Source organism: Typha angustifolia, chromosome 11, assembly GCF_048772165.1.
Source record: "Typha angustifolia cultivar Huaian chromosome 11, ASM4877216v1, whole genome shotgun sequence".
Taxonomy (NCBI): Eukaryota; Viridiplantae; Streptophyta; class Magnoliopsida; order Poales; family Typhaceae; genus Typha; species Typha angustifolia.
Window position 1 is genome coordinate 3,063,001 of NC_133249.1, and position 12,550 is coordinate 3,075,550.

Genomic DNA, 12,550 nt, shown 5'->3' on the forward strand with positions numbered 1-12,550 from the left:
TTAAGTACGCAAATATTTAATAAACCAAGTATTCGCACTAAAAATATTTTCAAAATTAAGGCATAGCCAAAGACAATTTATCTGGCAATATGATATATATTAGAACCAAACATGTCTGGCAATTACACAAATTCTAGAAATTAGCAACTAGCGAGGCAGTTCGGTTTGTTGCATTAATCCATTATTCCTGATCTCTGATTGGACTAATCAAACACCAAATTATTTTTCTCAGAAGAATCAGGTGCTTATCTCCAACCTCATGATTGCTGAGCTCCTTGATGTCTAATGCACTGTGGCATTTCTTGCTAGCCATTGAACAATTAGGTTAAATACTCTAACCATCTCATTTATCCAGGCCATATCCCTGCAATGGTGGACTGAGTATAAAAAAAGGTTAGCTAATTATATAAGTTTCAAAAAAGGAATTAAATGAGCAAGCATTAAATTGATGCATTTAATTTCTATAATACAAAAAGAGTTGATGTATTGTTTCCTCACATGCAATGCAGCTTCGATCACAAGGATCAATAATCAATTAAAACTGATTAATGGAGAGAATGTCGAAGATGAATAACATTAGAAAACACATTTAGTAACCGGTAATGGTATAGCTTTACTCACTTTGTCTCTTAACAGATTTTGTTAATGAAGGAAAATTTACCTCTCTGACCTGATAGCCACATCATATGAGCACAAGAAAAGAGCCCAATATAATTTGAGATATCAGGAATTCCATTAAAGATCATGACTACAGCAATTAAAATCTTAAAAACTCTATAGGAACCAATGATCCAATAATCTAATGCTTCTTTCTCCTTATAAGAATAAAAGAAAAATAGAAATAAGAGGCAAACTAGTAAATATGCTAGTTATAGTGAATCATATAAGACGAAAGGAAAAAGAGAGAGAGAAAAAAAAAAGACTATAAAAAGTTTCATGACTTAACCTGCAAGTCTGTTATCGGTAGTCTGTCTTGCAACAAGTGAAGAACATAGAGATTTTATGAATTGATGTGACTGGGAATGCTAATTGCCATGTTCTGTGCAGATCGTTGCTGCCATCAGAAGCTCAATTAAATCTAGCTTCCATACCAGACTAGGAAATTAACATTTTAGTCTGCTTGTACCTGCATCTTAGTACCTCCTTCACCTACTTCACTTTGGTAAAATTTGCGTCATCCAGATCAGCCAAACATGAGAAATCCAGTAGCTTCTGTTGTCATATCAGATGAAGAATCACTCAATAGTTTTTAAGTGTAATACTCTTGTCTTGATCTTTTGTTAAACATATGCAAACTACTCAATATTTAAGTTACTCATCAAAAGCCTTTCTGAAATTCACAACATTGAGGGAAGACAAAAACCAGAAGACTAAACAGTCTGTTTATAACAGAATGCCATGAGCCATAAGGAGTTAAGGAGAAGAGTTGCTTCATTTTAGACAAAAACAAGTAAATGTCTGATCAAAAGCCTACTTTCATGGTCTTATATTCTGAACCAAGTATCCCAGTGACCTCCTAGCAATTGCCTCACAATTAACAGAAAGTTCCTGTCACTACTCTGAGTAAACAAACTAAGGAACTCGTGGCCACCATTATCATGGTCACATGAACTATTATACAAGTACATCAACTGGAAAAGGAAAATAATGTGACTTTTGTATGTAACATATGAAAAGGATTCAACAGCAGTTAAAAGAAGAGCATACAGTATTGAATGTATATAATTATATATAAATCAGCCAATGATTTGACAGAGTCAGATTCAAGAGTTCTACTGTTTGTATGAAGTTATATCTTGGAAACCTATTGACTGTACATTCATTGTTCTTCTTCGAAACACTTCTTTAATTTTGAAATGCATGCACAAGAGGATATATTGCAAAGAAAGCTATATTGCTATAATTTCACCAATACAACATAATGTACAGGTTAAATATATTTGATGGATAAAAAGAACATATGATATAAGAAAATCAAAACCGTCTCATAAAAGAAAACATAATGATCCACTACTACTCAATAGTTTAAAGAATTCTAATTAAATTGATTGAATTGTGCTGCAGAAATGCTCTCCAAGAATGATTCAATAACTTATTCGAAATATCCTTTTGCAAGAGGCCTAATTTAACTAGCACTTACAATGGACATTAAACAGGCCTCAAGCTTGCTTCTTCTTGATCTGAGAAAATGCTTAATGACTGCATGGACTCCTGCAAAATTATTTCCTTCTCAAACTCATGCTCTTCTTCTTCTGGCTTATAGCAAATCGTCTAGCCATAGCTACGTTGTAAAATTTCCTCATATGCTCAGACAGACGATGGATCAAACGAAGGTTCCCAACAGCTGATAGCCACAGCATAATGGCGTCAAGCTTTTGGTATGGCAATTTCAGTCCGCGGTCCATCACCTCTTCCAAAAGGGAGCATGCATTCTCCATTCTCTCAGAATCGAACAACCCGCTGATCATTATTCCATATGTATCAACAGTACGCTCACATCCTCTCTTATTCATCTCATGCCATATATTAATTGCTCTATCTGACTCTCCGATCTCAAAAAACATTGTAATCAGCATGTTATAAGTATGAACACTTGGCTCGCAACCAGCGTCTATCATTCTATCACAAAGCCCAAGGGCTTCTTCCTGCTTTTTTAGGTTGCAAAGAACCTTGAGGAAGCAATTATATGTAAGGATATCAGGTGGAAAACCTGTTTTGCTCATCTCCTCCAATATCTTGTAGGCAGCTTCAACCTTTCCAGCCAAGCACATCCCTTCAATCATATCCTTATATGTTGAAACATCTGGTAGGCAACCACAGCTTCTCATGTCAGCTAGAAGTTTAAAGCTCTCATCCATCATATCAGACTTGGCAAGAGCCACAATCATGATAGAGTAGGTCTTGGCAGTTGGTGAAGATATGGTGGAACCTTTAGTTCTCATAAACTCAAAGAGCTCTCTTGCCTCAGAGACCATCCCGGCACTACAAAAGGAATCAATGGCAGCATTGTATGTAAAATTCTCAGGAGTATAACGCATTTCTAGCATTTCCTCCAGCACTTTCATTGCTTTCTTGGGATCTCTGATCCTACACCAACCAAAAAACAAAATATTATATGTTTCTGCATTGGGGGACAGCTTACTCTTCACCCGATGAAACATGACTTCAGCTTCCCTGACAAGGCTACACTTGCAGAGTGAATCCAATAGCAAGTTAAATGCATCAATCTCTGGTGGAGTCTTCATCTTACTTCTTTTCTTCTTTGCAAACTTTCTAAGATGGGTCAGATGCTTATCCGTGTAAGCTTTCAGAATCATTAATAGGGCATCAAGGGGCACCGAATTCTTTCCCCGTCTTTTCATGTGATCCAAGATATCGCAAACAACTCCAAATTCTCGGGCCTTGTATCTCGTGCTGGATAGTATATCAATCATAAAATTATATGTCTCAGGCTCATGTGTATAGCCTTCTTGATGGCCAACCCAAGTGAAGAACCTGAAAGCTAATTTCTCCTCGTAGCGGAGCCTTTGTATAACATCATTTACCAGCTCGGTTGTCAACTCTATATCAAGAGAGTCCAGAGTTCTCTCCAAGCTTCGGCTAGAATTGATGTCTGAGATTATAGTTTCATATACCCGGTTGGAGGCGGAGACCAAATGTTCATCTCTAGCATTGCTTGAACAATAACTACTTGCGTCATCCGTAGTTGGAATTTCCAAAGAAGGCATACTGGAAAAAGCTCTAGCCGAAAAATTAGACGACTGGTCTAAATTCGCGAAATAAGAAGAACTGCTAAAAACCCCATTTGGATATAAGGAAGTAGACCGAAATGGAGTAATAAAGAGGGAAAATTTCTCGTGCGATGAACCGGAGGGGCAAGAAGAGGCAAAAATTCTGGGAGAATGGATCAAATTTGACGAGATGGGAGAAATGGGTACTGAGATAAGACGATGGAGCGAGCGAAATCTGACGAAAGATTGGAAATTTTGGTACAAAACCATCAGTTTAAGATGATCAGAAGCAGGACGGTAAATAAATTTAAATTATTTGAGATTGCTGCTTGCAAGAACTACTTCATCTCAAATGGACCGTAACACTATTTTCCAGAGAACAAGAACCCAACTCACACCAGAGGATTCAGAGAAAGATTACTAATTCCGCAAGATGTAGAAGAATCGGGGAAAGCAGAGCAGGGGGCGCAGCAGCCGCTTTGTGTTCGGGTTCGGGAGAGAGACAGGGTTCAACAAGCTACTCGGGTATTATATGCAGAGAGTTGAGCTGGGGCAATCTAAAACGGGTTAAATAATACCCGACCCGGTAAGGAAACGGGCCATTATCCGGATCCGGATGGGGTTGAAGGAAGGGTGGACAAAAGATTTGGTTTCGGATACTTAAAAAAGATATGGTTAAAGAAAAAATATAGTAAATATTTTCATGATTCTGCGATGTTTCATCATAAACCTGGCCATTTTGGAACATTTATTATCCCAATAAGTTTCAATTTTCATTTTCTTATTTCTCAATGTAATGTAGTCACTTCTTGATCATCTATTTATAAGTTGCATTATATTATCCTATGACTAGAGAGACATGCTGCAGTGATTTCATGAGACGCTTTCTTTAGCAATTAATACTCAGGTATCAGTCTTAATAGCAAACCAAAGTTTACTCAGTGGAGGAGAAATAGATCATTAAGAATGCTGGGTGCAGTCTACTATTTAATGCTCAGAAGTTTTCAATGAATTTTATTTACGAGGCCTTATTGAGATATATCTCACATCTATGGCCAAGTCAAAGGACAAATGATGAAGCTAATCTGAAATCTGAAGTACAAATCAACATGAACAAAGTGCTCAAACAAACACAGCATACTAGATAGTACGAAGGAACAATTTAAGATCCCAGGAGTTCTGAGTTGTGACCACTATGGATAAAGCAGACATTGCCAGCTTCACTAAAATGCTTAACTTTCCTTCATTTAGGAATGGATCTGCATAAGATTTTGAGTCACGCATCTTGATGAGAGGCTCTTGAATGAATGAATCTTCTCTATCTTTGTAGTATAGACTGTGTACACATGAATTTCAACAGAAGATTGTGACTAGCTTTGAATAAGTGTATCTAAGACAGTCATGCACTCAGTGTCACCTGCAAAAATTGTCCGAAAATATGAGAAACCCCTATCACCAAAATCTCCAAGGATCCTTGTATGGAGGAACATAATTTTCTGTAGGGGGGAGAAGGCGAAAAGATGCCACTGTTTTCTCCAAGAAAGGTCCTATCTGCATCACAACAGAACATGCTCTAGTCAGAAGCTGAAGGTTTTTCTTTTATACTCATCACGAACATATTCTGCTATGCAAGTGAACAAATCATAATGAATATTAAATTTATAACCAATTCAAACTGAGTCTCGCCACAACGAAATTGTTTTGAGAAATACAAGATATAATCATACAGTTGGCTAGCAAGCTTTAAAATATTAGTTGCTCCTTAGGAATTATTGTCAAAGTACACAATTGAGTAAAACAAATGAATATAAGAAGATAGCAAAACAATATGAAAGGAAATCTTAGGGAAACCATGGATGAAAACTTACAGATTCCCACTGCTTGCTAAGAGTTGAAGCATTCAACGAATACAAGTAGCCTGGTGGGAGAAAGGGATTGTAAACACATAAGAATGCAAAGTAGAAGACTAGAAGAATATAAGAAAATTCACTAAGACATCCAAAACAATGTGCAAGTTCTTCAAGGAGAGAAATTTTAGAGCCATATCTGTCATTAAAAACTATTCCGTAAAGAGAACCACAGTTTCTGAGAGAAAGATTTAAAGATATAGAAGCATATCATCACGTGCACAGTTCACTGAAACTAGATGAGGATATATTCAGAGATTGCTAATTTGCTGTGACAGCAAAACTTGATCCTGGTTTCTTTATGTAAGCAACACTGAATATTATGTATGCTAAATCAGAATAAATTGGGAAGGATAGGACTTATAGATACCATCTCGCTCAGCAGTTGAAGCCACACTATGCCGAAAGAGATTTGGTTCTTGCGCCTGAGAAAATATGAATTATCTAAAGACCGGAAAATTTTGGAAAAAGAAGTAGATCATTCTCAGTGATTGCTCAATATTATCTATTGCATCACATCAGCAATACCAGAACACTTACAGATTTTGTTGGTGATTTTCGAACAATATACTCGTAATACCAGTATGGTTCACCGTCAACCTACACAAACAACAATCTAGTTTAAGTAATTATTAATTTGATGGCAAAACATTTGAATAAGAAATAATAAATTAGCTCATCTGTCAAAGAATATAATTCTGTAGCTTACATTAGTTGAATGTGCATCAAGAACAGAACTCTCAGCCATGCGTTGGCCTGTTGTCACACGCTGCACATAAGTTTTATTACATGAGATGATGCAACCATCAAAATTGATTGGAATTCAACAGATACGCCATATTCAAGTGGAATTCAGTATTTTCACTTTTATAGAGGAAATCAGGAATTCAGTATTTTTACTTTTATAGATGAAATCACTTCTAATAAACTTGATGGCATTGACTAGACTGTGCCAGGCAGCACGAGCCATGCCCATCAGCATGCCTCATGCGGACAAGGGCTTCTTGACGAAATAGCTGAATCAGTTATAAACTTATAATTTTATGGTTGATATTTGTTAGAATACAAAATATATAAGTTATCATTCTTTAATAGCTTAAGTTTCTAGAGTAATTGTTGAGTTAGCATGGTATCAGAGCGGAGATCCTGGGTTCAAACTTTGTCGAACACATTTGTTGTTTAAAATAGAAAACCTCCACTCCTTTAATTCAAGTCTACTTGTTGGATCCATCAAAATATCTCAAGCTTAGAAGCGAGTAAAAAATCATGTTTTTAATAGCTTTAACTTTTAGAGTAGTTAGTGAGTTATCAATATTAGTCGATGTAGTGTGTATCCGTAGATGCCTTCACCCTTCTCTGCAATAAGATGGGACCTGGTCCTACTTAAATGATTATCTTAGTAATTTCCAATACATGTATAACTAAGGCCTACTTCAATGCAAAAAAGCATTTATGATGCTGATACCAAGATATTTTGGCCATGTTCAAAGCACACTTTTGTACCCTAGTTTATATAAAGCTGAAGATTTAAAGATAATTCACAAACTATAGGACTTTCATTCTGTTATCAATTCAGTTTTGCAGCGCATGAAGTTAATACAAAATGAAATTATGGGCAATAGATTCATGGATGTAGAAATCACCAATATTATTCTTTTCATGGATGCAAAGTTTCAGAGATATTAAGTACCAAAGCAGATTTATCAGATAGAACCGAATCAGCAACATCTTTTGCATTCCACGTACTCTTGTCATTTGAAGTCAGGAAGCGTGAATTGGGAGGGCCGATCTGCATCAGACATAAGGTTGCAAAGCTCAAACCACAAAATTTTGGGAGAAATGATACAAGTCAGAAACAGGTATGAAAGTTCATGAAAGATAAGAAAATATAAATGAAACTTATTGTGAATGATCTATACATTCACAGAATCATGGTGAAAGAAGGAAGCATCTGCTTAGTCTCCAGCACCCTTGAAGTATTTAGATTCCTTCTAGGCTAGCATTGCAAAAGGGATTACTGCATTTCAGCACCTATATTTATGCTTTATGGTGGAAAACCTTTTGATTCATGTGCACATGAACTCCAAAATGTGGGTGGTGGCATGCAGAACAACTATTCCTAAATTAGTACAAGGACACCAATTTTAACTAAGCTGCTCCAACTTTTGTCTAATGTTACAGCATAGTTATGAAATATTACCGAAACTGAGATGACGAGGTTGTTGATCATGTCAACGCGCTCAGACACAATACGTTGCCGTGCATCAGCTGTACATCATGCAGTTATCAAATTAGTAGCTACCTTAAATTTCTTGCCTTAACTGATAAAGATATACAGGGAAAGAGTTCTATGATAGCATGGAAGAAGCTCTACAAGCCAAATTTAATGCTAAAATGAGAAAGTCACTTACGTGACAGTGGAGCAGCAGAGGAATATCTTTCTGGCTTTCTTGATTGAACCCTTTAAACAGATGACAGTAGTCAGTTTTTTTCTGTTTAAATAAAGAAATTTGCAAGTTCATGCTTTGGTAACATAAAATTGGATTAGAATATACGTGGATCATGTGTTTCATTATCTTACAGATAAATCGTTATAAGAGAACAACATATCAGGAGAACCAATCCATAATGTACTTCCACATTCAGAGCTTAAGTGACTATCAACCATAAACTTCCAAAACTAATGTGCCAGCGATTGACTTTAAAAATTACTAACTAAAATGGAAGTACAAAATTCATTTAATTTTTACCATTTACCATTTAAAGGTAAACTTCCTCATAGGCAATTCAACAGGGTATAGAAAAGAATATGCATTTATGTCATCCTCAAGTAAATCCATCTTCACATTTCCGTCCAGCTCAACCACAGCATGCAAACCTACAAATATAAGTGAAGCTGTTAAAAACGACTAACAGGCAGATGAAATTTTAGGAACCAAAAAACAAAAGCAACCAATATTTTCTAACGTTTAAATAAGGAAGATCAGTAATATGGATATATCTCCTTGCTAGACCGATAGTGTGGAAAAGGATCCTTAATTTTAGCAAATTAAATCTTGTTTTAATGATTTGAGTTGTTGATAGCTATACGTAATCCAATCATGAGGTGAAACTATCAATCATCACGACATTAGGTCACCACCATAAACAGTTTATAATTTCGAACAGCTTATTGAACTCAATATATAGAGAGAGATGGGATTGAGCTCATCTGTACCAGAAGATGGAAGAATAAGTACTAGAGAAGAGGAGAGCCCCGCGAGCATCAAATCCCTTCTCTGTAAGCTTACTTTTCCCAAAGAGGGCATCGAAGAAGAAGAAACCACCAACTGGGTTTTTCTCAAAGATCGACATGTTCCCCCCACACGAGTTAGATTTCGGCTCCTGAGAGTATACAACTAGGAATCTTAGTAGAATAGTGAGGATAAGATAAACCCGCAGATATATAAGCAAGACTAGCTATCTATTCTATTCCCAGGATAGCAATCCGTACTTAACGGTCGAGAGATTCGAGGGAGGAGGAGGAGAAGAGGAACGGGAGAGAGAGGGAGGAGGAGAAAGAAGAGCTGCTGCCATTCTTTTCTGGGACAGCGATATCCTATCCCGATAGCCGTTAAAATTGAAGGCCTAATTTGCCAATTAAGGGAGGAAATAAATATTAAATAAAGGAGAGGCCGCATAGGATTAAGTACTATATGCGGACGCAATATCCGCCGTTTGTTACATCGTCAGGTTGCGAAGAAAGTAAAAGTAACGTATAGGAAATCGTAGGCACTGATCTATAAATAAAAGCTATACCATCTCCCTCCCTTTTCTTGTTGCTTCTTTTCTTCCATCCATAAATATATTGTTCGAACTTTAGAATAGTTTGGCCTTGCAAAAGATCGCAAATTTCGTTCTTTATATAATGATTTGAGTGGAAATTCGAGAAGTTATTTTGTAGGGAACTATAGACACGATTAGTGATCCAGAAATTTGAGAGATTTTAGATAGGTTTCCTTTTTCTTTTTCTTTTTCTTTTTCGTTTTTGAGCAGAGAGATCACCTTAGGATTAGGGGAATTTATATTTTGTTTGGTGATCGATCTAAAACTGGTGTGGTTCGGAACGGGAAATATATCGGAATGGGAGTGGATTACTACAACATCTTGAAGGTGGATCGGAACGCGTCGGATGAGGATCTAAAAAAGGCGTATCGGAAGTTGGCGATGAAATGGCACCCGGACAAGAATCCCACCAGCAAGAAGGAAGCGGAGGCCCAATTCAAGCAGATCTCCGAAGCATACGAGGCAAGTGGTTTCATCCATTGCATAAATATATTTCAAGCCTTCGTTGTTTCCTAATTTGAACTTCTAGTCTAATGTTGAAAACACTGTTATGGTTGGATATCATTTAGTTTGAGCGTTTGGTATAGTCTTAATCCGGTATTAAGCTGCTGAAACAAAATGATCATTGGAAGGATCTTACCCAAGTTTACTTTTCATATATAATGGTTTATGATTTAGGTGCAAATGGAATGAGATGTTGATGATAGAGAATACTTGCAGATGCCATTAAATTGTTCACTTTTTTCAGTAGCTTCTTATTTGATGTCCTCTGAATTTGTTGGTCAATGTGGGTAATACAAGTTTGGATCTTTCTTAGATTGAATTAATTTTAGTTCCTCACGTTAATCAATCTACCATCTCTCTTCAGGTCCTAAGTGATCCTCAGAAAAGGTCACTCTATGATCAGTACGGAGAAGAAGGGCTGAAGGGCATGCCTCCTCCTGGTTCCTCAGGTGCGGGCACAAGAAGCTCTGATGATTTCTTCTTCAATCCTCGCAATGCAGAGGATATATTCGCCGAGTTCTTTGGAAGCAGCCCATTTGGATTTGGTTCCATGGGGCGTGCCAAGTCCATGAGGTTTCAGTCAGATGGTAGTGGCATGTTCAGAGGTTTTGGTGGGCCTGAGAGTGTCTTTCGGTCATATAGTGAGGGTATTGGATCTGGTGGGGGAGGCCAGCTCCGGAAACCGCAGGCTGTCGAGAGCAAGTTAGCATGTAGCCTTGAAGAGCTCTATACTGGATCTACTAGGAAGATGAAGATCTCCAGGAATGTCTTAGATGCCAACGGGTAAAGCAATTTCCTCTCCACTTATATAATAGCATATCTAATCATGAATGTTCTTTAATTGTTGCTGTTTTTTGAGTAAGTTCAAATGAAATAACTGAGTTTGCGACTTCAGAAACTGAACAAGTACAAAATATGATTATGTACTAGATAACAGTCCTGTTTTTCCTTTTTTTTAATACTGTTTTCACTCTCTTTTTTTTTGGATATCTATAGCTACTTTTAAATGACTATGGAATTTTGTGATCTTCTATTCTCTTGTTCGCTTCACTTATCTACTAATCTGCTATTTGTGCAGCATCATGTTTTGTTTGCTTTCTTTTTTTATTATATGCTTGTTATTGACATAGAATCAGCAATTACCTGTAGTCTGGTCTTGCTTCTAGCTTTTTTGTGAGAAGTACTTAATGATGCATGCTTTATTCTTTAATTTATTTTGCATTTCTTGGCCCTTTCATTGAACTTGGACACGTCTCATCAATCAAATTAAATGCATTAAGTTGGGAAATTGATCGCTGCACTTAAAAATATAAGATTTTGTCTTGCTTCTGGTTTAACAGTGTTGTCAGTTAAGAATTAATCAGACGATTGTTTAACTTGTAGTTGTCCTCTATAAAGTTTTGGCACTCTGCGAGTAACCAAAATTAAGTTGTGGGGTTCCTCTTTCAGCATGCTTCCTGTTGTTCTAGAGCATATAAAAGCAGGGAATCGAAGCCTATTTTGTTTTGTGCTCTTGTTGCATCATGCTCCATTACCACTTAAGACAGTCCCTTTATCCGATGGAACTGTTGCCAAGTATTATAAAATCCAATTTTGTGTTTATTTCAACCTTTGAGTAGGTAACACTACATTTCTACAAAAAACAAACGGAAACCTTCTTTTTGTTAATGTCCATCTGTTGAAATTTGCAGACAAATGATGACAGAGTCAGAGATATTAACCATAGACGTGAAGCCCGGATGGAAAAAGGGCACCAAGATTACATTCCCTGATAAAGGCAATGAACAGGCAAATCAACTCCCTGCAGATCTTATTTTCGTCATTGATGAGAAACTGCATGAGGTGTTCAAGAGGGATGGAAATGATCTAGTTGTTTACCAGAAGATTTCACTGGCAGAGGCACTTGCAGGAAGCACCATGGACCTGATAACTCTTGATGGCCGCAAACTTTCCATTCCGGTTACTGATGTTGTCACTCCAGGCTACGAACTTGTCATCGCAAAGGAAGGAATGCCAATCGCCAAGGAGCCAGGAAAGAAGGGGAGCTTAAGGATCAAGTTTGATGTGAAGTTCCCTTCTAGACTGACAGCTGAGCAACGGACAGGTATCAAGCGCATCTTGGGAGGTTAACTTCACAATGGATTATAATCACCAGTAAAAGGGAACAAACATGAAAATGGTTGGTTGTTGTATACATGTAACTTATCCAATATGAAGCATCTTTATTATGTATTCCTTCTGTATTCCATTTGTTTCTTCTTTGTTCAATATGAACCTTTTCAGTGTTTGCTGTGATTACGATTGAAATGGTGGTAGCCAGTTGCCTTTAACATTCTTTTTCTCTTTATTTTGATCTGATTTGCCATGGGTTATAGTTTCTACAGTGTCCCGGTCAGACGTTATACTACTAAACATTTCATTCTCTACAAAATCTGTAGCAGTATATTCATTGGTTAATATATTCCTAAGATTTACACAAGGTTGTGATAATCCAATATAATATACATATAGTGTTTGTCAAGGAATGATGTCAAGAATTGATTTATGTGGATCATATGTTGAAGGGCTTCTGACCTGACTCAG

General features: G+C 36.9%; 3 protein-coding genes across 6 annotated transcripts; 1 reads left to right on the forward strand and 2 right to left on the reverse strand.

Annotated features, from left to right (window-relative positions):
• Nucleotides 1-36: 36 nt before the first annotated feature.
• Nucleotides 37-4,661, reverse strand: LOC140770975 (pentatricopeptide repeat-containing protein At1g73400, mitochondrial). 2 transcript variants are annotated; one of them, XM_073112317.1, is made up of 4 exons: nt 2,141-4,661; nt 1,127-1,212; nt 947-1,054; nt 37-364 (listed from the first exon to the last, which is right to left on the reverse strand). In XM_073112317.1, the coding sequence occupies exon 1, from the start codon at nt 3,999-4,001 to the stop codon at nt 2,220-2,222; it is 1,782 nt and encodes a 593-aa protein (XP_072968418.1). In that variant the 5' UTR covers nt 4,002-4,661; the 3' UTR covers nt 37-364; nt 947-1,054; nt 1,127-1,212; nt 2,141-2,219. The 2 variants fall into 2 exon arrangements, with proteins under 2 accessions (XP_072968418.1, XP_072968417.1); XM_073112316.1 differs by having other exon boundaries at nt 37-377.
• Nucleotides 4,662-4,794: 133 nt separating this feature from the next.
• LOC140770977 (psbP domain-containing protein 5, chloroplastic) lies at nt 4,795-9,252 on the reverse strand. 3 transcript variants are annotated; one of them, XM_073112322.1, is made up of 12 exons: nt 9,132-9,252; nt 8,856-9,022; nt 8,396-8,516; nt 8,050-8,099; nt 7,839-7,906; nt 7,329-7,427; nt 6,348-6,407; nt 6,179-6,238; nt 6,009-6,063; nt 5,600-5,649; nt 5,149-5,282; nt 4,795-4,990 (listed from the first exon to the last, which is right to left on the reverse strand). In XM_073112322.1, the coding sequence occupies exons 1-11, from the start codon at nt 9,212-9,214 to the stop codon at nt 5,184-5,186; spliced, it is 912 nt and encodes a 303-aa protein (XP_072968423.1). In that variant the 5' UTR covers nt 9,215-9,252; the 3' UTR covers nt 4,795-4,990; nt 5,149-5,183. The 3 variants fall into 3 exon arrangements, with proteins under 3 accessions (XP_072968423.1, XP_072968422.1, XP_072968421.1); XM_073112321.1 differs by lacking the exon at nt 4,795-4,990 and adding an exon at nt 5,027-5,067; XM_073112320.1 differs by lacking the exon at nt 4,795-4,990 and having other exon boundaries at nt 5,027-5,282.
• Nucleotides 9,253-9,494: 242 nt separating this feature from the next.
• On the forward strand, nt 9,495-12,320 carry LOC140770880 (uncharacterized). The gene is made up of 3 exons (XM_073112200.1): nt 9,495-9,925; nt 10,332-10,750; nt 11,659-12,320. The coding sequence occupies exons 1-3, from the start codon at nt 9,761-9,763 to the stop codon at nt 12,095-12,097; spliced, it is 1,023 nt and encodes a 340-aa protein (XP_072968301.1). The 5' UTR covers nt 9,495-9,760; the 3' UTR covers nt 12,098-12,320.
• The last annotated feature ends 230 nt before the right edge of the window (nt 12,321-12,550 follow it).

Excerpts from the sequence above, each read along its gene's own strand:
- LOC140770975 (XM_073112317.1), bottom strand. The coding sequence starts at position 4,001 with ATGGTTTTGTACCAAAATTTCCAATCTTTCGTCAGATTTCGCTCGCTC.
- LOC140770977 (XM_073112322.1), bottom strand. The coding sequence starts at position 9,214 with ATGGCAGCAGCTCTTCTTTCTCCTCCTCCCTCTCTCTCCCGTTCCTCT. Across the intron at positions 8,517-8,855 it reads ACTTATTCTTCCATCTTCTG|GTTTGCATGCTGTGGTTGAG; the intron begins GTACAGATGAGC and ends TTATATTTGTAG. Across the intron at positions 6,408-7,328 it reads TATCTGATAAATCTGCTTTG|CGTGTGACAACAGGCCAACG; the intron begins GTACTTAATATC and ends ACTTATGTGCAG.
- LOC140770880 (XM_073112200.1), top strand. The coding sequence starts at position 9,761 with ATGGGAGTGGATTACTACAACATCTTGAAGGTGGATCGGAACGCGTCG. Across the intron at positions 9,926-10,331 it reads AGATCTCCGAAGCATACGAG|GTCCTAAGTGATCCTCAGAA; the intron begins GCAAGTGGTTTC and ends ATCTCTCTTCAG. Across the intron at positions 10,751-11,658 it reads AATGTCTTAGATGCCAACGG|ACAAATGATGACAGAGTCAG; the intron begins GTAAAGCAATTT and ends TGAAATTTGCAG.